This window comes from Mytilus galloprovincialis, chromosome 7 (assembly GCF_965363235.1).
Source record: "Mytilus galloprovincialis chromosome 7, xbMytGall1.hap1.1, whole genome shotgun sequence".
Classification (NCBI taxonomy): Eukaryota; Metazoa; Mollusca; class Bivalvia; order Mytilida; family Mytilidae; genus Mytilus; species Mytilus galloprovincialis.
Window position 1 is genome coordinate 38,852,240 of NC_134844.1, and position 27,522 is coordinate 38,879,761.

The 27,522-nt window shown below is 31.5% G+C and overlaps 3 protein-coding genes across 9 annotated transcripts in view; 1 reads left to right on the forward strand and 2 right to left on the reverse strand.

Annotated features, from left to right (window-relative positions):
* LOC143082935 (BOS complex subunit NOMO1-like) overlaps window positions 1-3,157 on the reverse strand; it is a 34,962-nt gene extending 31,805 nt beyond the window's left edge. For both annotated transcript variants that reach the window (XM_076258978.1, XM_076258977.1), the window contains exon 1: window positions 2,967-3,157. In XM_076258978.1, the coding sequence (XP_076115093.1) occupies window positions 2,967-3,104 (138 nt within the window). In that variant the 5' untranslated portion in view covers window positions 3,105-3,157. The remainder of the gene's footprint in view (window positions 1-2,966) is intronic.
* A 256-nt stretch (window positions 3,158-3,413) lies between these two features.
* On the forward strand, window positions 3,414-22,425 carry LOC143082937 (dnaJ homolog subfamily C member 5-like). Of its 2 annotated transcripts, none has more exons than XM_076258979.1 (6): window positions 3,414-3,577; window positions 6,393-6,474; window positions 7,061-7,117; window positions 17,580-17,732; window positions 18,139-18,252; window positions 19,091-22,425. In XM_076258979.1, exons 1-6 carry the CDS (start codon window positions 3,555-3,557, stop codon window positions 19,301-19,303), a joined length of 642 nt encoding a protein of 213 aa, XP_076115094.1. In that variant the 5' UTR covers window positions 3,414-3,554; the 3' UTR covers window positions 19,304-22,425. The 2 variants fall into 2 exon arrangements, with proteins under 2 accessions (XP_076115094.1, XP_076115095.1); XM_076258980.1 differs by having other exon boundaries at window positions 3,416-3,577; window positions 19,103-22,425.
* A 1,105-nt stretch (window positions 22,426-23,530) lies between these two features.
* LOC143082944 (condensin-2 complex subunit D3-L-like) overlaps window positions 23,531-27,522 on the reverse strand; it is a 59,368-nt gene continuing 55,376 nt past the window's right edge. For 3 of the 5 annotated variants that reach the window (XM_076258992.1, XM_076258994.1, XM_076258995.1), the window contains 2 exons: window positions 26,929-26,965; window positions 23,534-24,860 (listed from right to left, as the gene is read on the reverse strand). In XM_076258992.1, the coding sequence (XP_076115107.1) occupies window positions 24,708-24,860; window positions 26,929-26,965 (190 nt within the window). In that variant the 3' untranslated portion in view covers window positions 23,534-24,707. Of the gene's footprint in view, window positions 24,861-26,928; window positions 26,966-27,522 lie in introns of all 5 variants that reach the window. The other 2 variants (XM_076258993.1, XM_076258991.1) reach the window with 2 other exon arrangements.

A 27,522-nucleotide genomic window follows, 5' to 3' on the forward strand; every position in this document is an offset into this window, starting at 1 on the left:
TGATATATACAAAGCGGCTTATAACGGAATTTCATCACCACCTGACATTTTTCTAAATGCAAGTTAAGTACCTTGTGTTATATTAAGGTATACAGGATGTTTTTGTTTTTGAGACAAGTGCCTGTGAAATAAAGGGAGGCAGGTAGGTAAAACTTACATAAATGAAGAGATAAATGAAAAATGAACAAATTAATACCCGATTTATATTATTCCAAGGCCCTTTGTCGGCACCAGAAGCTGCGAAGCAGCACATCTATTTTGGACGGGCAAATATCCACTCTTTGATATGAAAAGAGCTCTGACGTCACACAGCCCCAGCTTATCTGGCAAAACAGCCATTGGACGTCAGAGTATTCTCGGACTAAGATTATTCATTATTCTATTTTAGGCTGGATCGACTTTAGAGCCAGAATGACTTGGGAATGAATTTATGTGACCGATTAGTAGCTTGTTATATCGTAAATCTAAATTGATTTATCTTCACAATGGTGTATAACCTGCCTACTTTTGTTGTCAGAATCATCCGTAATAGTCCTACCCAGTGCTCTAGCTAGAAATCAAAAGGGGCAGGGTGCCAGTGGAGGGCAGGGCACTTATTATGATAAAAAAAGGCACTGCTCATTTTTTTTGTCTACGTTTCTGTGTGTATCACGAGTTAACGAATCTCTCTTTTTTTTACTGTATATATGTTTTTTTTTTTAAATAAAGATGCTTTTCAACTAATGTCTTTATTTCATTGTTTGTGTAGTTATGAATGATATAGTACATCTTCATCAACATATGTTTTTTCAGTTTAACTTCACTCTACCCTTTATCAAAGAATATGTGGGTTTATTTTTATATATAGGAATTATAACTTTTAATGCATCGTATGACCTGAAACTGAGAGCATTACTAATTCAACAATGTTTAGAACATGGATTGCTAAAAGTATAATTATCAAGTAGAAATTGCAATATATTTTTTTTAATATGTTCAAAGACAGCTAATATCTTTAAGGTAACATTATTATGTTATTATATATTCAATTGGTAATTTATTCCTTTTTTTTATACTAGATAATATTTTAAGAGCACAAATTTGTAATAAGCTAAAACAGGGGCAGTAACTCCAAAATCAATTTCCACCACGTTTAGGTTAATTAAAAACTGTGCTTGTCGCTAACAAGTTGAGATGGAAGGCATTTCTGTAAAGGCATAGTTTTATTTTGATGACTTAAATTCAATTCCAAAGTCATGAAAGTCTTCACTTATATACACGCTCTTCCATTGTGTCTTGGAGATCAAAAATGCCGACCCAAGCTAAACACACTCGCTGACACATTCATCAAAAGTATGACAAAAAGATACATTGTCCTAATTAAATTACCTAGTTATTAACACCTTTGAAGTCTTTATCATTGTAATTGAGCGTAATGACATGATTAACCTGGGGGCAATCACACAGGTGTCATATATGTAATTAACTTGGAGATCAGAAATCGATGAAAAAACAAAATTTTACCAAAACGGCACTAGATAATTTTGGAAAAAGACGTCAGGGCAGAAGGGCACGGATGATGGCACCCAGGGCGCGGCCGAGGGTACCCAGGGCGCAACGCCCTTCTATTTTGGGCTAGCGAGACCACTGCTACCCAAGTATGTCAATCGTAATTATTTCGTCAACCTACACAAAATTGGCAATACACGTCTCGCAGTAAATGATTAATTATGACGTCAATGTTATTCAGACTCTCTCTTCACTTAACATATGAAATGAAACAAGATCAGATAACTCTGAAAATTATTTAGACTTTCCCATAAAATTGACCAATCGGAAATCGATATATATAAGGAGACGTGAAGCGTTTATTGCCAATTCTTCAGCGGTTTGCAAAATTATTACGATCGACATACTTGGGTAGGATTGCTACGGATGATTCCGACAACAATTGAAGGCATGTTATACACTATTGTAAAGATAAATCAATTTAGATTTACAATATAACAAGCTTTAGTGGGGTTGATATATACAAAGCTGCTTATAACGGAATTTCGTCACCACCTGACATTTTCAGAGGCGGATTTAGGGGGGGGCCCGGGCCCCCCCTTTTTGGGAAAAAAATTGGTTGCTTATATAGGGAATCACTGAGGCGTGACTCGAGCGGGCCCCCTCTTAGGTCAATCAGTGGGCCCCCACTTATGAAAATTTCTGGATCCGCCACTGATTTTTCTAAATGCAAGTTAAGTACCTTGTGTTATATTAAGGTATACAGGAATTTTTTGTTTATGAGACAAGTGCCTGTGAAATAAAGGGAGGCAGGTAGGTAAAACTTACATAAATGAAGAGATAAATGAAAAATGAAAAAATTAATACCCGATTTATATTATTCCAAGGCCGTTTGTCGGCACTAGAAGCTGCTAAGCAGCACAACTATTTTGGACGGGCAAATATCCACTCTTTGATATGGGAATAGCTCTGACGTCACACAGCCCCAGCTTATTAGAGTATTCGCAGACTAAGATTATTCATTTTTCTATTTTAGGCTGGATCGACTTTGAGCCAGAATGACTTGGGCCAGATAGATTTTGGGCCAGATCGACTTGGGCCGGATTGACTTTGGGCCTGATTAACTTAAGCCGGATCAACTTGGGGCTGAATCAGATTGGGGACGGAACGACCCGATACCATACAATACACCTTATCGCTATTTGTCCGCCATTACCGGATATCACACAGAATGCGTGAAAAGTTCAAGCGGCCGGGTCAGCCGGGATTAGCGATAAGCTGATTGAACTTTTGACGTCAACAACAATCACTTTTCCATTGTGGCGTCAGATATTTTGTTTTATGACGTCAACATTTTACGGGAACCTGTGTGATATCCAGCAATGGCGGACAAATAGCGATAAGGTGTATAGATTGTATACAATGCTAATGTCAATGATGCTTTCTCAAAAACTCGTTACTGACACTGAATAACTTACTTCAACTAAAGAAAAGTTGATATCGACGTCAGATTTGACAAATCCCCCACAACCAAATACAGAATCGCCATTTATGTGACCGATTAAGATGATATAAACTGGTGCTAAAACACAAAATAAGAAGACATTGGTCCTCATTTTTCTTCCAAAGCCGGTTGTCGAAGTTATCTAAACGCTTCTGATGAATTGCTAGAATTCGTGCTTTAAAACGCATCCCTGATCTATAACTAAATATAAAACAATTCCGGGATAGAAATTAATTTTCAGGTCGATTTTGAACTTGATATTTATTGATTTTACTTAACAAATATAACTAATACAGCAACCATATATAAGTATATTTGATAAACCGGGTTATTGTTATCATGTTTTTGAATTAAAACAATTATATCATTATCTAAATTAGTAGAAAAACTTAAGTTGTGTTGAACAAATCCGGAATGTTGTTTTGATCATAGAGGGCGCTGATAATCAGATATGATGAACGAACATTGTCATTGATTTTTTTTTCTGAGGCAGCTTCCCACTCATTGATGAATATGGTTTGATTTATAGTAAAACAACATATTTTAATTCGTTCTGACAGAAATGAATAGACCCAGACATTTATCGTAAGTTATTCCGATATGCACACGTGTTAGGTTGGCAATTTAACCAGAAAAAGGGGGACTCGATTTACCGGCTTTCATTATGACACTCCTTTTTTTTTTTTTTTTATAGTATTTTAACATTGTAAAAGATTGTTATCATTTCTTTCTATTTGATCTCATTTGGGATTTTTTTTTCAAAGTAGAAGAAGTCCTTTGCCATAATTTGAAAGGCGCATATAGTTCAGTGGTTGTTTTGGTTCATTTTTTTCATATTTGTTTTTCATAAAATTAAATTGTTTTGTTTTAAATTAGGCTGTCAGTTTTCTCCATTAACACTGTCAACTATTGCTGACTAAATGGTACAGGTTTTTATTTTCGTTGAAAGCCGTCTTTAGTCTTTAGTCCAATTGTTGGTACCCCAATTGTTTACATCTTCACGATCTTCTTCATTTGATCTATGAGTTTGAATGTCCCTCTGCCTCTGGTATTGTTTGCACCTCTTTCATTATTGTCAATATAATGGCATTGTATGTGATTTTTTTAAACTGAGATGTATAGCTATTGTGCCTGATATTCATGATATTCATATGATGAAGACATAATTTTTCAATCAGTTTAATTGAGGTCTGGAGCTGGCATGTCAGTTAACTGCTAGTAGCCTGATGTTATTTATGTATTATTGTCATTTTGTTTATTTTCTTTGGTTACATCTATCTTCTGACATCAGACTCGGACTTCTCTTGAACTGAATTTTAATGTGCGTATTGTTATGCGTTTACTTTTCTGCATTGGCTAGAGGTATACATGTAGGTGGAGGGTTGAGATCTCACAAACATGTTTAACCCCGCCGTATTTTTGCGCCTGTCCAAAGTCAGGAGCCTCTGGCCTTTGTTAGTCTTGTATTATTTTAACTTTTAGTTTCTTGTGTACAATTTGGAGTTTAGTATGGTGTTCATTATCACTGAACCAGTATATATTTGTTTAGGGGCCAGCTGAAAGACGCCTCCGAGTGCGAATATTTCTCGTTGCATTGAAGACCTGTTGGTGACCTTCTGCTGTTGTCTGCTCTATGGTCGGGTTGTTGTCTCTTTGGCACATTCCCCATTTCCATTCTCAATTTTACTAGCTATTAAACCTGGCCCAATCCATCTTTTTCTACATCAGAAATGCCTATCAGGAATATCATATGACCATTGTTTATAATCCAATGGTTTTTTTTTTGCCATTTGCTTAAGGACTTTCTGTTAATAATTTTCCTCAGAGTTCTATATTTTTGTTATTTTACTTTTCATTTAAATTTTGGTGGATATTTGTCTAATTGGCAATCATACATCATCTCCTTATTTTTATTCTCATGATAAAGTTCTGTGGTGTATCTGATTATTGAAAGGTATGCACCAATGTTATATCTGATTTAGTTGAAACAAACCTGTTCATTCGTGACATTGTGTATTCATCTTTTTTGATATTGGTTATTTAGTGAAATCATAGCAGTGTTTACTGGATGGTGATTATAGTGTATATGATTTTGAAACACCTACAAAGCTATTGAACAATCCCTACTTGAAAGATAAGAATGTAGATTGTGTAGCCAAACACTGGGAGTTGTAGATTTGTAGTGTAATTAATAGTTATCCCACAAGGACGCGGTGTGTCAGTGTAAGACAACTTGCCCCACTTGTAAAAAGATCTTGCTTTCTTTAAGTATGTCATACTACTATTATTTCGTATCCAGTCGTCCTGGTGTAGTGGTATGTGTCATGGCTTGATATGCTAAAGGTCTTGAGTTCGAATCCAAGCATATACACTGGATTTTTTTCTACGTGAATTTTGATAGATAGTCTTTTCCGTATAATTGATTATAAGTTTTATAGTGGATTTGACATTCCCGCCAAAATGTTACAGAAAGCATGCATAACAAAGAAACTCAAACTGGGGTTATCCGGCTCAGAACACCCCTGTTAGAACAAAGGAGCTGGGATGTAAATGTATATATGAACATGAAGTTATAGAATAAGAAAATAATAACAGAAATATAGTATTGAATTATTTAAAATTCAAGGAAGTAAAACACAGATTTATCAATTGCCTAAGGAGAGTAGGAATATACATGCAAGTCATTTTTGGGTTTTTCTCATTGTTGAAACCTGAATGATGAATTACAGTTGCTCAAATTATGTCATTTGATGGACAGTTATCACATTGGTGATCATACCACCTCTTACTTGTATATACATATACATGGATGAGTTTGCTGATTTGTCTACCAACTGAATCCTATATCACAAACAAAGTAAATATTTGAAAAATTTAAGTCCATTTTACCAAGACAGCATCTTTCCAAGTACAAATGTAATAGTTGAAAAAGACAAACATCAACACTCAAAACACTACATAGCAGGCTAAATATAACTAGCAAAACTAATCAAAAGACTGGGGGAAAATACCAAAGTCATAAAAATGTCTTGGATATTAACATACTACAGTGAACCAACGGGGGCCCCGGTGGCAGAGTGGTCTAAGTAGTTACTACTTAAATCATTAGCCAGTTAACTCTGAGGTTGTGAGTTCGAACCCTGCTCATACGGGTGCACACAACTCCAATCTTAATTGACTAGGATTGTCAGTTTTACTATTGAAGGTCAGTGGTTTTCTCCAGGCACTCCAGCTTCCTCTACCATTAAAAACTGGCCGCCAGGAAATAACCCAAAAGTGGTGTTTAAAAGTGACATTTAAAACACTAAATATCAAATCAGTGAACCAACCCCAGGTAAATCTTCAGTATGATATACAGAATCTCTGTTTTTAATAATATTTTGTTATTTCTTTTATTTAGGAGTTCTGGTAACTCACTTTATGAATTACTAAGTTTAGAAAAATCAGCAACACATGATGATATTAAAAAGGCTTATCGCAGAGTAAGTACATGTATAATGTTCAAGATTGAATTTTTGTCTATCTAGAATGATGACATTTTATTAACACTACAAAGATGATATACTTAAATGAATTAAAGTAATTTGAATGATAGGCAAGATCAATATAATTGCTTCAATTTTTTATTCAATGCCATTCAATATTTACTTATGTTTGATTAATGCACCAGTCAATTATCTCATGTTTCGCTAAGGCCTATACAAAACATTTATGTGTATCAACATCAAAATTCTACATTAAAGAACAATGTGGATTTATCCTTTTTAGTCCGGTTGCAAAAATTGAGGTTGTCCTGTAGACAAGCAGATAAAAGTCATTTTTGGCAAAATTTATGAAATAAACTCTTCCTACAGTGTCAATTTAGACACATACCATCCCTGTATACTCTGACATCAGGGTAGCACTAGAGTTCACAAAAAATAAATGATTATTAGAATTATACATGTCAAATATTGAAATAGATTTTGTTTTTAAAAACAGAACTTTTGATCACCATGATCACTTCTGCAATGAAATTTCTAATGCAAAATAATTATAGAGATTAGTGATTTTTATCTTTTATTTCAGTTGGCTTTAAAGTTTCATCCGGATAAGAATCCAGATGATCCGTCTGCGGCGGAAAAGGTAAAGAAATTGTAAATCATTGTCATATTTCTATTCCCTAATGGATTTTTGTATCAATTTTGTTTCTTGATAAATTTGAAAATAGCTATAATATATTTGGTTTATCTTGGAAGAAGGTACAATTTGTGGGGGTAAAATGTTTTTTTCAAATTTTCTTTTAAATTTGAATGTTAATGCTTGGGTAATTTGATTAAACATAGCTATTTCCTTTTACTTTAAGGCCAAATAAAAAAGTATGTGTGGTTCCAGTTACATCTGAAAAAACCACACATGTATTTTTATTTGGCCTAATTATGAAATAAGAAATAAGAGTTAATTTAGTAAAATGTTATTTCAACATTCATATCATATGGTTCTAATTTGTTAATTTGTGATGTTGGATTCCTGTCTCATTGATTTTTACCACCCATCTCCTTTTAATTTCACACACCAAATATGTTCCCACAAAATATGATAAAAAAAAACTTAATTTATACAGTTATTTAAGATGGGCATGAATGCATGTTTTATTGATATTGAATCAAGTATTTGTATTATCTATTTGAGAGTAAACATATGTATCTGTAACAATAGAGAGACTATTGATTAGTTATAGGTAATAAATACATTGATTATAAACTGTATCCTTGCTCATTGATCAACTCAGAGTGAGAAATGCAACATGTATATATATCCCCCATGAGAGCTTTTTTGTGACATAATTTTTATATAGACAGAAAATTAGCCCAGGATTACAGCAGAAGTAGATGATTTATTGACAATAAGACAGACATAAATTGGTGTCTGTACTAGATTGATAACCAGTAATATCAATTGATTTATTTGTAGACAGTTTTGTTAAAAAAAGCTCCAGAAATACTTAAGTCCCTAGGTATTATTAGAAATGATAATTTCTGATTCCCATTAGGCATGTTCAATACATGTAAGTGAGTAATTTAACATCCAGAAAGAAACATTTGTAGTTCAATTGTACCCAAGTTTGCCAGCTATAATTGTTGGACATACTATATGGAATTCTACATTCTGGTATTTCAGGAATCTAAAGCTGTTTAAACCCACTAAGCATGCTAAGTTCACCTAGAAATTGACCCCTCTTAGAACCATCTTATAAATAGCAAGTGAATTAAGAAAAAACTAAAATCCCCCAAAGCAGCCAGTATATATATGTTGCACAATAAACGGATATTGAATCTTTGGATTGTACTATACCTTGAAGTTTGGTTCTTTTGTTATTCTCTGTTCTTTTAAGATTTTTGTATCTGACGTTATATTTGTTATTCTCATCTGATTTTGTCTATTGCTTAGTCCATTTCTTTGTGTGTTACATTTTAATGTTGTGTCCTTGTTCTCCTCTTATATTTAATGCGTTTCCCTCAGTTTTTGTTTGTTACCCCGATTTTGTTTTTTGTCAATAGATTTACGAGTTTTGAACAGCGGTATACTACTGTTGCCTTTATTTAAAAAAAAAAATTAAGCAGAAATCTGTGGTCAGTGTCAGTGGTGCATCCTTCTATCTGTCAATTTGCTTGAAACCCCACACAAACATGTCAAAATGAGATGGTATAAAGAGCTACTTTTGACTCACTACAAAACATTTTAAAAACATGTGTAACCAACTGAAAACATGATATTTTCGCTGAATGCTGTTTCTTTGGATAGCAAGTGCCATTAAATTTGGGATTTATCATTTGACTTCATCAAATTGTGTAAATATTTATTCATTTCTTATTTGATAACAGTACATTTTCATGATATATTACATGTATTAAAGGGATAATTCGCGATTTTTCACTTTTCATCTTATTATGTTCATAATACCATAAAAAACATATTCACCAAGTTTTATTTCGATATGAAAAGTAATAAAGGAGAAAATTGGGAATTATTAATTTTATTTTATCAAACTTCCTGACTTATGTGACGTAGTTTAAGTCTTTGAGCATGCCGGGAGTGAAATTAATCTCATTTAAGTCTTGTTCGTTACCCATCTAATAACGCTATTTAAAGTGCATCGACGACTTTTGGTGTAGCTATTAACCAACGAAAAGTAAGTGATAGCCATGCAACTTTTTAAATTAGATTGTAGGATTCATGTGTGGATTTTTTATACGAATTCTAGTAATTAAAGTAAATAATACAATAGAACATTTTTATGATTTTTTTCTTCAAATACTTTAAACAAATATATGAAACTGACACGATCGATAGTGTATTATAAAATACATGTTGTATTCTGAACTTTTTGCTTCATTCCAGAAAACATTTTCACTTGCTTGTACTGTGGAAATTAAATGTGTATTAATTTGTGACATTATGTAATTCTAATCTTTTGATCTTCATTAAGTGACACCTAGGCGTCACGGTTCAGCATTTCAGGTGTGAACAACATTTCGTATGAATGATATACGGGAGTCAGTTATAGTTATAGACACAGAAATGTAAGAAAAAGAATTAAAATGAATTTACGTGAGAAATAAGGTCGCACAATAACTGGATAGCTGTTGTATATTTTCATATATTTTGCATAAGCTCACTTTTAAATGAATTATGACTTCTGATTAGTTTTGTAACGATAAAACACTGAATTATTTTAATTGAATAAATTTATAAATAAAAATAGCTTTCTAAACACGAGTGTATGAACTAAAAATTGTACCTTTTTAAATTAAAATCGCCAACCTTTAATATTTCAAACAGATTGCAATTATATAATTTAGTCCATCCAAAGCGATCTTTATTTACCTATTTATGAATTAATGTTCTCATCAAAATATTTTAAATCTCACAACGCATGCATGAATACTTCAGCTATTTGAAAAAAAAAATATTTTAAAAAATTGACAGGAAATTTAAGGATCCTCTTGGAATGGAATCGAAAAATTACGAATAGAAATTCTTTTCAAGTGTGAAAAACGTCAACCAAATTTATTCATAATCGGGAGCGTCCTAATATTAAAATAGTCTTCTTCTCACAACGAATATTACTTTAGTTATTTGACCAACGATGTTTAAATAAAAAGACAACGAATTTAATGTCATCTTAATTTCCCTATTTTTGAATGTAATTATAAGTCTGTTCAACTGATAAGAATACCCCTAAAGGGGACAAGCAGTTTATTCTTTAAATTGCTGTCATTGAATATCAAGAAAGAAAATAAATCCCGAAATCAATTTTAAACTTTAATACTCAAAAGTTTTCCTAGAAAATATTCACATCCCTTGGGGTTTATTAGTGTACGTCCAGTTGCATATGTTTTACATGAATGTCGGAACAATTGTGATGATGTCGAATTTCTTCCTTTATTGGAGAACGATCTAATTGATATATAAATTTGTGATTTTTCTATGTTCATAACTTCGATGAACCGAAGCAAGTTATTATATCGACCTGTATTTAAATCAAATTGGTCCTCTGCTTCTTCTTCTTCTTCTTTTGGTATACAATAGTCTATCGAATTCGATGATTACATACTGTTGGCATTCGTGGACTAGTCTATTTACAAAACTGTTACCCCAATTTACACAAAATGTATGTTTCTTTCTTATGTTCAATGTATACATGTATATATTTTAAATTGCGATATAGCTTCGTAACTTTCTATCCAGGCGTAGAAATGAATCGTCGACAAGTGCGTACATTTTTTTTAAATCAATATTTCTGGTATGTTCCAATCTGTTCTTTACTATTGACAACGAGTATATATTACATTTTCCCAAATTAAACCTTGGAAAAAAATGTAAATAGATTTTTATTTTATCAAACTTTTTTTTTTTTTGGTATTATTTATATTTTTATAAATAATATTCTTTACACCAGTAATGTTATTTATAAACAAGCGTATGAGTTTAGTAATGACTAGTATATTATATCACTTTCAGACACGCGCCCCTGTCTTGTGATATAATATAACTATCAGGTGTATAATATACAGAGATGTATATTATACACCTGATAGTTCAAAATGGCGAGTTATAAGTTAGCGGCCGTGTACACTGATCAATACCTACAGAAGTGAAACGATGCATGAACTTGCAAGCCCGACAGGAAATCGCTTGAATACCTGGACGTGTCACCTCACACCCCTCACAATACCTTTGGGAGTAATACCTTTAGTCATGCTGGTGATCAGATGAGGGAAGATCCGAATTTATTTGAATAAAATTTATTACTTTAAAGAATAAATAGAGGTGGTACTACTTTGACAAATCCTTGTACATGAGAGTTTTCTGTCAAATCTTTATTTCACAAAGAATGAATTGCATAACAATGAACTGAGCTCAAAGCAAAGTACTTTAATAATACACTTAGACAAAGAGCTAAATCCAGTGATATACTTTGTACTACAGGTCCTTCATTAACATCCATTGACCAAAACCATATCTCAACAACATTCCATACTACATGGTTGGATTCGGAAGTCCTGAAAAAGACATGATTTTTTTTAACATATTTTAAGTATATATACACAGGTTAAAACTTTCTTGTTGTATAATCATTCCGTATCTAGCAACTATCAATTTACTTAATGCACATATTGATATATGTTGAGTGTACCTCTGTTGGAAATAAGAACACACAAACCTCCACCTAGTTTTAGTCAATGGACAAAACATTCAAAACTATAAAATATTATAGATCTAAGACTTGTCAGTGTCTATTTACCATTGCCACTGAATCAGTGATATATGTATTGTACACATAATTATATACATGCAAGACTAAAATTATAAAGTACATACATGTTTGTATATAAGACTAAAACTGACATTCAGTCTTTACAACATCTTCATTCCCAGAGTCATTTTCAAATCTGACTTCATGGTAAAATAAGATTCCATATCTACAACCAATTAAAAGGAAAAATCCTTCTGATAGACTAGCATTTAAATCCAATTTCTGAAATGGAAGCTAGGTCACCTTGGAACATAGAACTAAAAAAAATCGAACAATATATCTGATATATTTCAAATGCATGTACATGAAATAATATAAATCTTTAAAATTCACCATATTGTTCCCTTTTTCATCTTCTGTTAGATACTGTATATCCAGTGGCGGATCCAGAAATTTTCTTAAGTGGGGGCCCACTGACTGACCTAAGAGGGGGCTCGTCATGATTCAGTAATTCCCTATATAAGCAACCGAATTTTTTCTCAAAAAGCAGGACCCCCCCCCCCCTAAATCTGCCTCTGATATCAACCTCTAGATGTCTTTCAATTACATTCAGTTTAGTGTGGGTTGATCTTTGATTGTTGTACATGTTACAACCAGATTCCCGGCAGGGGGCAACTTTGTAAGACCGCAGAGTTTCAAGCTTAGATTTTGAAATAAGGGGAAAATGTAACCTTTTCAATTGATAAAACAGGCTCAACATCATTTCTATACATATATAAACATATTCTAAATTGTGGACACACCTTCATTAAATATTCTACTTCAATTAGTGGAGGAGATCAAATTAAAAAGTTGCAATGGTTAAATACTCCAATCGCAGTCTTTCCTGCTAAAATCTCATGTGTAGAATGTGATAGACGGTTTTTGGGTCTATATATTGTCCTTGATATTGAGGTTATTTTGACACAGCAAAATATAAAGAAAATGTAAACTATGATCTGGAAATTGACTTCGTTTTCACAAAATAAGCCCACTTAAACTGAACTTTAAATGCAAAAGACCTCTAAATGGCTAACAGATATTGCTATATAAAAGAATAGTCCATGATTATACATGTACATGATATTAAAGAATTCATGAAATTTACACTGATTCTGTCAGTTGAATGGACTAGAATGAGATAAGTTATAAACATGTACATGATAGACATAAAGGTTTTTTCCAACAGTTGTGGCGTAAATCAAATCAGTTGTATTTTATGGTTGTTATATTTATGTACATGTATGTAAATCATTGGCTCTTCAACCAATGATATTTTACAATATCGATTATTTGTTTATTTTTCTATTGTTGGTATTTTTCAGCATACTAAAAATGTTTTAACACAACACGAGCGCAAGCTTGATAGGGTGTCCTCACACAGGGTTTCCGCTGGCGGTCGCCATTTTCCCAATTTGCGAAAAAATAATACTTGTGGCGGTAAAAATTCGTCATTTGCTGAAGAATTTGGCGAAAGAAATATATAGAAAGATTTATTTTCCTCCTTGTTTATTTACTTTTTTCGAGTTTCTCGGACTTTAACTTATCAGACAATACTCGGAATTCACCTTGACCTCATTAAGATTTTGACAGAAAATCAATTATCAGCTATCGAATGGGGGGGGGGGGGGAATGCTTTCTGGCGTCACAATTTCAAATGACATAGGATAACATATGATCTGTCCATATACATGTATGAGGGTAGAAATGGGGGTATCTTATTGAAGTATTCTTGCCAAATGAAGATTAAACAGTAATTCTTAGACATGACCATAAAAGAGGGGGGATAGGACCTTTATCGGGACTTCGGGATCGGGTGTTTTTAAGCTCGGGATTATCCCCCCTCATAAAATGTACACTTTTTTCCAGACGATTAAAAAATCAGCTGAATTTGACAAATCACACTATTTGTTTTCCAACCAAAAATAACCGTAATTGGATGGGGGTTCTGTGTATTCACATTATATATAATAGACTACTGACATATAGATACGTAGTTGACTACGTATTGACGACAAACAATATTCCTACGACTTTTGCAATTTGGGAAATCTCAACAACTTGTCTTTAGAGATTTTCGGCAATTAAATATTTCATACATTTGTTCTTTGACATCTTAGTAATGTAAATGGACTATAAGTATGACTTTTGAGCAAATTTAAAGGGAAATGACAAATTAGCATTCAAGGGGAGCAAATGCTTTTTAAATTGGTAAGCGGGTTTTAATATATAGAGGGAAAGTGGAGTCATCTTTTTAGACTTTAGTTACATGTAAATATAACTTATGTAGACTTACCTTCTAATTCTATAGGCTATCAAAAAAAAACAAAAAAAAAACTCGGAACTATTTCTACAATTCACTTGGACTACTGATATGCAAACCTAAAAACAAAAACAAAAATATCATAAAATAGTGATTGAAAGAGTCATAACACTTTGAAAGGATAATTCAGACACGTGTTACACGGGGAGCATGTTTGTTTACAAATAATAATGTCACGTGATCGCGCACTGACCTCGCATGCTGCATCGCCCTTACAATTCACTAATACATGTACATAACCATTTTCATGCAAACATGCAACGTGAATGTGATTGGTTATCAAATTATACAAAAATAATGCATGAACCGTTGAAGAAGAAATTATTTCATCAAACAGATTGGATTTTTCATTTCGACACGAATAGGTCGAGTTGACATTCCTGTCATCGGACATAGTATTGAGATAAATGGGATAAAACGGACCGTCAAACAGGTCTAGAGAAGCACATCAGTAGAACCTTAACATAAATAAGTAATACTTACCAAAATTTCTCTAATTGATAACCTATCGAACTGAAATTTCACAAAAATACCGGTAAATAATTTTGTTCATTGTGATGCTGGTTAAATAAATATTCTTACTCCTATTGCTTCATGTAAAAAAAAATGTATAGAATTGAATTCGACTACAGTTCAGCATAAAAAAACGTGAATATGTAAAAGCCAGGTAATATGTTAATTATAAAGTGTGTATAAATTTCCGTAAACGAAGTTACCCGTATACTTCACCAAGAATTACATTTGAGCGCAAAGTTCTGTATATGTGTGATTTGGTTGGTTTATGTAACATTAATTTAGACTGGGATCCTGGCTAATCTTGACCTTACGACGCGCAGCTAGATTGGGCCGGATCCCAGGCTAATGTAACATCGTAGAACTCAGGATAACGGAATTTTTTGCGTTGCTATTAGATCATTGAGGCCATCTATTTTTATTGCGGGTTCCACATATTTAAATCGGAATTATAGAAAAAATGGAATGTTGTGAGCAGAATCAAAACAGAAATGATGAAAACTGCAACATTTCCAGCAAAATATAAATAGGATGGAGGATCTGTGTATTCACATTATTTGTAAAACTCTCCTTATTCATGTGAAGCGTGTGCTTTACATCGAGGCTTATTCTTTACATCGAGGCTTATTATGCTAATTAATCATCGACGCCACAGTACTTCAACCAATCAGACAATGTTTATTTGGGGCATTCGATCGATTTTAACTCAGATTTTGGAATATTTCAATCGAAATTATAGAAAAATGGAATGTTGTTAGTACATATAAAATAGAAAATGATGAATACTTTTAGCTAAAGATAATTTGGATGGGAGTTCTGTGTATTCTCATTATTTGCACAACTCTCCTTACTGATGCCATATTTTGGAATTTCCGTGACCTAAATGGTTCGCGAAAATTAATATTTTTATATATAGTATAGTAATTATAAACAAATTAGATTTACGAAAACAGTTTTCACGGAACACTTATTTATGATTTAAACTTTGACTTTTTAACTAATTCCAATATTAACAGTTTAAAAATAACAGACTATGGTTATTTAAAAAAAATAAGAACATTTTCCGTATCAAGTTAGTTTGTCAGATAAAACAACCGTACGATTGACAAGATATCGACACACACACAATTACGACTACATCGGTTACTGTAGTTTTGGTTCTTTGTGGTTTATAGACATATCGTGATTTTTGATCGGGGAAGACGACAAAATGGCGGAACGCAGAGAATTGATACTCTAAATTTAAAATCGATGGTGATCTCTTATCTAGCGGAATAAAACTTTAATATCTATAAATTTGAGCATTTCTATATAGAATGGACATAATATCAATTTTTGATTTTTTTGCGAAGTTTCCCTTTAAGCTTCATTGAAGCTAATCGGTCAATTCTAGTCTGAATTCTTACAATGACCAAGTCCTTGAGTAACACATACAAAATAATAAAAAGCATGACATTCAGTTTGGTATTGATTTTGAAGAATCACTGGTGATTTTCTGCAAAATTAAAGAAAGTGAATACTAACATGTTATGTTATAACTGATTGTGAATTGAAAGTTTCCCAGGGGAAAAAATGCACTAATGGAAATAACATTTTTGATTTGCAAATAGCATTCCTAATAGAATACAATTACCATGATTCCTTAAATAGAAAAATGGTTTAAGGGATTGATGATTTTTCAAACAACATTAGGATCTTGAAAATTGTTATATGAGAAACATCAAAATTATGAATTATGAAATATAAAAGACCAGTATAAAAAATAAGGAGAGGGATTCAGGGAATATTCTTGTCTAATAATATGTTTATTTTTTATTAAAAGAAAAGGAGAGATTAACATTAATCTGTAAATGTCTTTTTGATGTTCATTTCTTAGTTTGTTTGGAATTTAAATAAAATTTGACTTAGTAGAAAGTTGCTTTTATTATCTACTGGCTTTCTATGAACCTTTAATTTGCAAGATAGTTGCTTTTACATTTCTTCCCTTGCTTTGGGTCATAAATTTTCAGTTTCAGCTATAAATTTAGAGATAATGACATTTTGAATAGCTGTTTATTGCCTGCAATTACTGGAAAAAATAATTAATTTTCCTGTTTCCAAATCAATAGAATGTACAATGTAGGTTGTTTCACCTTATGCCAGAGAAAATGTGTGGAGGGGACGAACACCACATAAAAACAAAAGTTATTGGTGCTTTATATATATTTACATTTTTCATGAAAGAATATGTTCTCTAACTCCATTTCAACTTGTGAAAGATTTTAACTGATTTAGTCATTAAAAACGATCCGATTCAAGCTCAAATATGAAAAATCTACCAAATATGCTGAAAATTGTCACTTTACAGATGTTTTTTGTCAAAAATGAAAGAGGCCGCATCCGTGTTCATCCACAACCTTTATATATGTTATGCATTATCATAAAATACAACTTACATTTCAATATTAAGGATGAACACGAATGCGGCCACTTTCGTTTTACACGGAAACCGTCTAAAATTTACCTAAAATGCAAGAATTTTGAAGATTTCAGTAATTTAGCATGACCATTGTATGGTAAAAAAACAGCCCATATTTATGTAGCAGAAGCATTCAACTGTCCAATAAATAACTAAAAGTTTACATTTTAACAATTTTGTAAAACTGTTATATTTTTGGGCCAAAAAGGGGTCTTACCGGACCTTCTCCTTTCTGTTTTAAACCACATGATCTGAAAGATGATTAGAGAAATGACGTGTATGTGAAATCTATAAATGTCCTCCTTAAAATGTATTAAAAAAGCCTTCTGTATATACATTCTTTTTACCCAATGTCTTAAACTTCATACTCAACAGTAAAAAAAGAACATCAACCTATCAGTTGAATCAGGAAAACTTGAAAAGAAACATACTGCTTAGAACTGATTATTTTGCCAGATTTTACCAATGTTTTAAGTTATAAATAATCATTGTTTTACACTGTTGTATTTGACAGTTTAAAGAAATAAGCCATGCCCACACAGTATTAATAGACACAACAAGACGCCAAATATATGATGAATATGGATCTATGGGACTATGGGCCGCTGACCAGTTTGGTGAAGAAAATGTTAATGTATATTTGATGCTTACCAGTAAATGGTGTAAAGTAAGTTCTTGTCTAAGATATTAAACTGCAATCAGTGCGTTTTTGTTTACAATAAAGCTAAAAGGTATGCATATAAGTCTGTGCTATGGCCTTTGGTCTCACATCCATGTAATTATAGACATGTTATATGTTAAAAGTGAAATCTGTTGTAGACAACCAGTAAGACAATTGGATGATCGAAATATGTGTTGTTTTCTCTTTTTTTGTGTGATATTAAATATTTTTGTACAAACATGAAATTGTTGTTTCACATAATATTCATATGCAAATGTAATTTTCCAAGTACATTGTATACTCATCACATGAAATCATCATATTCAATCATTTGCCTTGCTGACAAGTGTTTCCTTTATATGAAACTTAAATTTGTTATTAAAAAATGTCAATAATTATAATTTGTTTGTAGGCATTTTTTATATGTTGTGGTCTGATAACATGCTGCTATTGTTGTCTTTGCTGTTGCTGCTGCTGTGGAAAATGTCGACCAGAACATCCGGAGGATGACTACGCAAATTTACATGTAAGTTTTGTACTCAGGGAAAGATTTCATTACTATTGAACTTAAACTCTTTGTTTATGATTAGGCCTGTTCACAGAAACTAGTCAGTTAATACAAACAGACTCTTTTTTTCCCAAATAGATACTTCATGTTCAAGATTTCACCATGCCAGCTATTGGGAAATCCATTGAAGACTTGAACATCCCTGTTGATTTAAATATTATATCATTATTACAGCTGCGAATGAATTCATTAACAAAAAATATATTCACTGATTTCAAACCAGTAAGTATGCTGTATGTACCAGTCCACATAAAAAAACAAACACGGTTAATTGGAGACATGTCATGTTTTTTCTCATTAATATAAAGGGCCTAGGCAATTTTTTGCACCCATCATTGCATTTTGATATATATATGACATCAAGGCTCATCTAGTTATAGAAAATGGTGTGACATGTTTTCAGTAACTTCAATGTTCCACTTTTAAAAGCTTTCTGATGCAGAAATCTTGTATCCTCAGCAAGGGTATAACTAGTGAGCAATAACTCACAGTACGTCTTGTCTGTTCTGTAATAGGTTTTTAGATCAAGGAAGATTCATTATCAGTATCTGAGTTTTATGCAGATAATAATCAAATAATTACTGAAAATTCAGAAATTTTTGTGTGCACTTATTATTGATAATATTGAGCAATGGATATATAAGTTTTCAGGAAATGCTGCATATAGACATGATAGATAATGTTATCAAAAAATAAAAATGTGAGTTTTTATTTCAAAATCTATCCTGTCACAACAAACTAAGATATCACAAAAATTTCTAAATTTACAGTTATTGTATATTCTGTTAATTTCCAGACTCCTTTGCAGGATGAATTCAGTTCCACACCTGAAGAATCACCCGTGACTTCACAACCCCATGGTGGGGCTATACCTATTCCTGCTCCAGGTAACGATAGCGTTACAGAATCTACTACACTAAAACCAGAAGCCAAAAGTTACGGTGCAGGAGAAGATTCACCGAAGGCACCAGAGAAAGTAGCTGAAAATGGAGTCAATAGACAGAGCTAACCATAAGAGAACTTAGAACAAATTGTTACCTATTATATAGTAAAAAATTGTTAATGCTGATTTTACGGTAAAAAGTGTATCAGGATTACAAATTGTTACTGATTATATAGTAAAAGATTGTTAATACTGATTTTACAGTAAATAGTGAATCAGGATGTAATATAGTTGTGCAAGCTGGCAGTCCTGATAAGATAAACCCGTTCCCTGAAATTTGTTACTACTGGGGATTCATTTATTTTTCGTAGGTACCAAATTTTGTGGAAAAATCAGAAAAATTATATTTTGGTGGCTATTTGACTACATGGTCTTGGAAAACTTGTACTTTGTAGAGATTTAATTTTGTGGTTCACTTTTATCCATGAGATCCACGAAAATTGGTTTCCCATGAATGATAATGAATTCACTGTATATTCATTGTTTAATCCTTGAAAAATGTGTTGTCTAATCTATTTATAATTATTCTGTAACTATTTTAAATTATTAAATTTTCTAACTTTAAACACACACAATTGACTTTGTAGTATTTATTGTGATATTTCTTGTATTCAACATTTAATAATGTTTCCTTTACTTTATATTGTTTTACACATTTTTAACTAGAATACATGTATTGTAAGACTATCACAGTAGTTAAACAGAATCTGAGTAAATCTAGGTAGAATTTATAAGAAAAATTATAGTACAATGTATTACTCTAAAGCTAGAACATGAGTCATTTTTGTTGTGGGACCTCATAAGCCATTTCTAATTGTGTAAAACTATATTGCTAGAATTTTTACAATATATGATCTTACTAGTTATTTCATTTATTAAGTGCAATGTTCATACATTAATATTGTTTACATGAGTTGTGTGAAAGAACTTTTTTTTATTAATTTTCAAATACTGTGGATTCATTTATTTTGGAGGATATAAATTTTCAAGAATTGAGGATTATTGCATTTTGGTGGATATTTAATTTTGTGGTTTTGCAATAGTCAGCAAACTAGCTTTTAGAAAGTGTGTAATTTGTTAAACATTTAAATTTCATGGTTCATCTATACCAACAAAATCTCTGAAAATAAGTATTCCACAAAATGATAATGAATCCACAGTAGGTATAGTGGAACCAAGCTAGGTATAGGATATATGGAGGAGTACTTTATAATATTTTTATCCTTTGTCTAGGAAAACAATATCTATTAATCAGCTGAATTAAGATTAGAACTAGTTCTCAGTTACTGGAACGAATTAAGATTAGAACTAGTTCTCAGTTACTGGAAAGAATTAAGATTAGAACTAGTTCTCAGTTACTGGAAAGAATTAAGATTAGAACTAGTTCTCAGTTACTGGAAAGAATTAAGATTAGAACTAGTTCTCAGTTACTAGAAAGAATTAAGATTAGAACTAGTTCTCAGTTACTGGAAAGAATTATGGTCAATATTTCTCCTGAATATGCATGTAATAATTGCCACTGGATGTTAAACAGCTGTCTATTCAAACACCATGTTCTTGTCAATTGGTATGAATTTTAATAGAAGCTACTATCGTATAAATTTTAAGATACTATAATCGCAAGTTCTGAAATCTAGGCTCAGATCGCCTGGACTAATTTTCTTAAGTTAGTTTACTTATTTTGTATAACTGTAAATGATTAAAGGATACATTCCCAAACAGAATAGCGATGTGTAAAATATCACATCACCTTACTGATAACAGACTTGAAAGTGTTTTTTCTTACTTTTAAACATTTTGCAAGTTTTGAAAAGAAGTAAAATATTAGTCCCTCTTCAATCTCATGAATCTCTTTTTAATAAAAAGGTTGAAGCATACCAAAAAAAAAAAATCTATTATCAATTTCAAAATGGATGAGACCTATATATTATAGAGCTAAATGTTTCTATTTCTTAGTCATTTAAACTTTTAAGATTAAACATTGACTCTAATACAATGTACCAACTTAATTCTCTTACACTAGTTCGATGGGAGAATCCTGTGCTATGAATGAAGATTGGATGTTCTCCATCATACATGTATAACACTGAAAGGTTGTGAAGTTTATATGAACTTTTATTGTTTAACTGTAGAAATCCTATTATTTATTTGTAATTATTTCTACTGTATATTTGTTTGTTTGTATAGTATAAACAATAACAATATACCTGTTTGTATCTTTTATAACTCATTTATCATGTGTTTTTCTAACGTTTCTGTTTGTTGAAATAAAATTAATGAATAACAGGGTATGTTCTTTTTGGAAATTGCGATGAAGTTTTAGTAAGTAAATCTTCGATAAATCAAATACTGTTTAATCATCAAGGAGAATTCTAGCACTCACATATTTTTTTCCTGGCTGCAAAATAGGAAAAATAGTTTTCCAATTCTTTTGTTGCAATCATTTTGTATTTGCTAACTCTGTACAATTTTTGAACACTAGGTTTTCAGACCTGACAGATCTACCCCTTTACTTTGGACTTGCATTTATTTATCTTTCTTTTGATGGGGTTGGGGTGCAAAACTGTTATGGTTCTGGCTAGATCTCTATATGCTGTATTTTCCAGGCTTCTTTTGAGAGAACATATACATAGTGCATTCTTGTGATTCTGTACATTTTATTAATGTATTTTTCAAACCCTTTTTTATATGGCATATATGTACTCAAATTTTTCAAGTGACAAAATGGTGTATATGTATAAATCCATTCTATTTTATTGAAAACTGATCTAGTAGCCATTAAAGGTAATATTGAAATTGGAGTTATCTTCCTTTCTTCCTAATAGTATTTGAACAAGTTCCATGGTTAATAAGGACCATTTTATCTTGTAGACGAAACGTGTGTCTGGCGTATATACAAAATTTAGTGCTGGTATCTATGATGAGTTTATTTATCTTCTTTCATGTACCATGACATGTTATTGTAACACTATATTTCATTCAGATCCTAATCTTATCTACTTATCTTCCAATCACATGGTACATTTTGTTATATTTGTTTACTAATTTATTGTATGTATTATATATGTTTGTGAAAGATAACATGATGATGTGTTGCCTACAGAAGATGTAGGACAAAGTATTCCATTAAAAATCATGTGATCATTTATATTGTGTTATAATAAACAAATAAACATTTACTGCTCTTATCAAGTTGTTTATTTATACGTATAAAGATTTATATTAGTAGTACACAATGCATTGTAAATATAATTGCTTCCTTGTTTACTTCCATGTAGGAACAGTGTTAAGTCACATGTTTATGACTGTAAATAGTTTTGAATGGTTTTTCTTTCGCCTCCTGATGAGAGATTTTCTCACCGTGTTGAAGACCCATTGGTTGCCTTCAGATATTTTCTGCTCTTTGACACATTCCCTATTTCCATTCTCAATTTTATTTTATTTTACTGTGTCTATCTGTGGATCAAAACTTTAGATAGTTCTCATGATAACTTTCAAGCTAGCGATATGATCAAGATCTGATATAAAAATAAGATGTGGTGTGATTGCCAATAAGACAACTTTCCAACCAGAGTTCAAATGACAAAGAAGTTATCGACTATTGGTCATGGTATATCAATTATGTTTTTAAATCTTCAAATTTGATCTGAATATCAGATCTCTGAATTTGAAGTTGTCATGGTTGTTAGTTTATGTCTTTAAGGCTGCTTTGTCCTGTATAACTATGCTGAGGGATTACCATTTAAAATCAAAGGTCAAGGATTCAGATCATAATATTGGTATCGTCCTTATCCAAGAGGCTTTACAATTTCACTAAACTTGTGAACCAATAATTTTTTCAAATACCATGTGCGTTCTTCGCAAGTGATCTGACAGGGCCTTTTATAGCTGACTATGGGGTATGGGTTTTGCTCATTGTTAAAGGCCATACATTGACCTGTCTTTGTTAATTTCTGTCATTTGATCTCTTGTGGAGAGTTGTCTTGTTAACAATCTTACCACATATTTTTTATATGAAATACATATTTCTATATCCCAGTCTCACTTTAGGTCAAAGGACAATTTACATGAAAGATGGTAACCTCATACAATAAGAGAACTTTATTCAAGATATTGGTTATTTAGCTTGAATACCAAAAGAAATCTTAAGCTTTGTGCATTTGTTCTATTTCCATATATCTTGTTCCACTGACAGATAGGCGTACATATGTCTCGAATTCAGTGACTTTTGTCAACAAAAAAGTTAAACCAAACACTAACTCATTATTAATGGTTTTATTTTTATAAAACACCATAATATCACATTGGCTTTTTTTTTGTATTTTACATATTTTCCACATGATCAAAAAATTACATTACATATTTACTAACTAAATTTACAGGGTGTTACAGATAGACAAAAACTACTTTTATAAAAAAAAAAAATCCATTATACGAGTATGTGTATTGACATTACTTATTATTTCCTAATATGTAATACATTAACAAGCAAAAATCATGGAATATGGGTTGACTTTTTAGCAATGAAAACCAGTTGATAGTAATTTCATTGTTAACCTTTTCCTCCATAATGACGCTTTTTAACGCTAACCCCTTTACTCCATAATGACGCCTTTTGACGCCTGTGTATTGCTTCAGTTGAAACGTCTTACCTAGGAAAAATCTTTATCAGACCTAATAAAATTTGTGTCTAATATAAAAATGTTATTCAAGGGAATATTTAACTGGAATTTCATTGTTGAAATATTCCTTTTTGCAATGCATTGATACTTTAAACCTGATGATTTTTTTTAATTGAAAAAATCCTGTGCGAATCAGGTATGTGTAAAAAAAATGTCAATGGAGGAAAGGGTTAAATATATGAGTAAGGAGATATGGAATAGATACAACTGAGACAATTATCTTCTAAGACCAAAAGGATGATAATGTGAAAACCTTCACCACTACATATATGATTGCACCTTGGTTTTATTTAGCTAGGTTGTAAAAAAGATGTTCACCATTTTTGGAATAAATACTACATTTGAAGTTATAGCAAATGTTTTTCGACATTTTGGAATATGTCTTTTATCCTTTAGGAAGTGATATGATACACTGATAGATAGCATGCTTCTTGTTCAGAAAAAAAATTGTTTCTTATAAATATATTTTGTGATATTTATTTAATATTAGAAAATGTATAAGTAATCTGTATAAATTTTAATTCTGTATATTTACAACAAATAGCAGTCATTATTTCATTTCTAATTTTAGCAAGCAAATTTTTAAATATCTAGCATGTTATATACATGCATAATAAAGAAAAACATGTTTTCTGTTATTTTAACAACAAAAATGGTCTATATTTCCTTTTTTCTAATTTAAGCATGCAATTTTTTTTTTAATCTAACAGAAAATATAATACATGATATAAAAGCATGTTTTCTGTATATGTACAGTATAAAGGTTTAACTATAAAAACTCAATACATTCATGATTTACTTAAGCGAGCACTTCGTCTTGTTTTACTTCTTGGTTTTGTATTTTGTTTATTTGTTTTTTCTGTGTTTTCTGCAACCTCATTTTCATCACTGGGATCTTCATTTTCAGATAATTCTTTTTTGACAACACCTCTACTTGGAGCCTAGTAAAATAACAAGTTAAGAAATATTTTAATAATACATTAATCAAGAGAAAAATAAATACTGATACCAGAAGATGTGTTTACCTTGACATTGTGTTTTTCTTTCTTTCTTTCATAAGCATGATTCTCTGCATGGTTTTCTTATGTACACACTTGCATTACACTTACTTTCCATGTGAAATAATTCAACATTTATTTTGGTGAATTTTTGGAAAATGTTGGAACTGATTGTAGTCACCTATCACAGCTGTCCATGTTGTATTTTGCTATTAAATTGATAATTGATAGGTGACTATGAGACAACACCTAAAACTTGATAAATACAGGGAAAATCTTAAATCTAAAATTGAACAAGAATGAGTCCATAGTACACAGATGCCCCACTTGCACTATCATTATACATGTTCAGTGGACAGTGAAATTCGGGTCAAAACTTTAATTTGGAATTAAAATTAGAAAGATCATAAATAGGGAACATGTGTACTAAGTTTCAAGTTAACGTGACTTCAACTTCATCAAAAACTATCTTGACCAAAAACTTTAACCTGAAATTCACACTATCATTTTCTATGTTCAGTGAACCGTTAAATTGGGGTCAAAACTTTAATTTGGAATTAAAATTAGAAAGATCATATCATAGGGAACATGTGTAGTAAGTTTCAAGTTGATTGGACTTAAACTTCATCAAAAACTACCTTAAGGAAAAACTTTAACCTGAAGTGGGACGAACGGACGGACAAACAGATGGACGAACAAAACAGACCCACAGACCAGAAAACATAATGCCCCTCTACTATCGTAGGTGGGGCATAATAAAAATGCAATGATGCTACAATCAAAACTCACTGAAAGGTTTTCCATGATAAGAAATTCAAAATGGTACTTTAAAACAAGAGTGTTATGCTGATAATACTCATCTGCTTCTTGGTTATTATAGGTGTAATACCACCATTTTTTTCCCTATTTGTTTTTGATAAATTTGCAGTTTTCAAAAAATTGCGCAGAATTTATTTTTGTTTCAAATAAGGAAGTATTTGTCTTGAGTTAAGTTTTATCGTGTCCAGTATTAGACAAAATTTAAAATAATATTTCATTGCTTGTAAGATAAAAACCGACACTGGAAGTTAACCAATCAAATTTTCACCCCTTTTTTTCCTGTGTAGAAGCTTTTGCACCAACAAACAAGTTTAACCCCCGCCACATTCTGTATGTGCCTGTTCCAAGTCAGGAGCCCGTTATTTAGAGGTTGTCGTGTGTTACACTGTTCATTATTTTTTACATAAATTAGGCCTTAAGTTTTCTCGTTATGAATTGTTTTACATTTGTCATTTCAGAGTCTTTTATAGGTGACTATGCAGTATGGTTATTGCTTATTGTTGAAGGCCATACAGTGACCAATAATTGATAATTTTTGTGTCATTTGGTCTTTTGTGGAGAGTTGTCTCATTGGCAATCATACTACATCTTCTTTTTCATACTAAGCATGCAAGAATTAAAATAGCCAATACAAAGATATGTCCAAACACAAACTTCATAAATGTTTATAACAACATTAATAGAAAAAGCACTCCAAATCAACACAAAACTTAAGACACCTCAACGGAGGAAATATTTTTTCTTTATTCATGCTTTAGACATGTTGGATCTTTTTTCGTGCATAAGCTTATTTTTCTTTTTCTCCCTCACCAAATATACCTTATTCTAAAAAAAACTTTACAGATCTTCTATAAAAGCATGCAAAGCAAACCTTTGATCAACTTGCTTGATATGTTTGCTTGGATGTTTGCAAACAATAGGTAGGCAGATTTTCAGTCTTGTTTTATATATACTGGGATTTGATTGGACAATAAAAATTGATATGCAATGAAGTTAATGTTTATTGTCCAATCTAATTCCAGCATATAGTAAACAGACTGCCTACCTTTTGTTTACAAACATCCAAACAACCATAGCAAACAAGTTGATCAAAGGTTTGCTTTGCATGCTTTTATAGAAGAGCTGTAATAAACAGGTCAAATACTCTAATAATGATAGGAGACTATCGTATATATCATACAAATGTACTCACAGGTGATTTAATATTCCATTTTCTGGGTTGTGGCAACCTATAAATGAAAATAAATAAATTTGTATAAACATATATATATTTTAACTGTCTTTTATTCTGTGTTAAAACCTATCAAAAATTTCTTTGGTTTTTCAAAATAGTTTATAATAATTTATTTTGCCCTGTTGACTTTCACATGCATACAATGTTGGTGTCATACTGTTTAAATCTTGAACTACTTTCCTTATTTCTTCTTAGGGTCAATTTTAAATGAGAAAACAGCAACCAAATTATTTTGTGAAGAAAAACACATCCTTACTAATATTAGAACCCAGGAGTTATATAATCTATAATTTCCTTCCAAACACACTAAGCAATTCACCACCAATGTGAAATACTGATTATTGAAATTTCATGATGTTTACATCTAGTGAACACAAGTGTGTATACAATGTATATATTTATGAATATTATACCATAATGAATGAAAACCTGAATATTAATAACTAAACATTATAAAAAGTTATACATAATAATTTATTTAGACAACAGGAATCAAGGTCTATTTATTTGGTTAAACTGATTATTAAAGGAATTATACATATTTTGTTTGTG

What these genes read in the sequence shown, in the direction of transcription:
- LOC143082937 (XM_076258979.1), top strand. Translation starts at nt 3,555, where the DNA reads ATGAATAGACCCAGACATTTATC. An exon ending in TTACCAGTAAATGGTGTAAA is followed by an intron (nt 17,733 to 18,138) that starts GTAAGTTCTTGT and finishes ATTTGTTTGTAG; the next exon opens with GCATTTTTTATATGTTGTGG. An exon ending in ATGACTACGCAAATTTACAT is followed by an intron (nt 18,253 to 19,090) that starts GTAAGTTTTGTA and finishes GTTAATTTCCAG; the next exon opens with ACTCCTTTGCAGGATGAATT.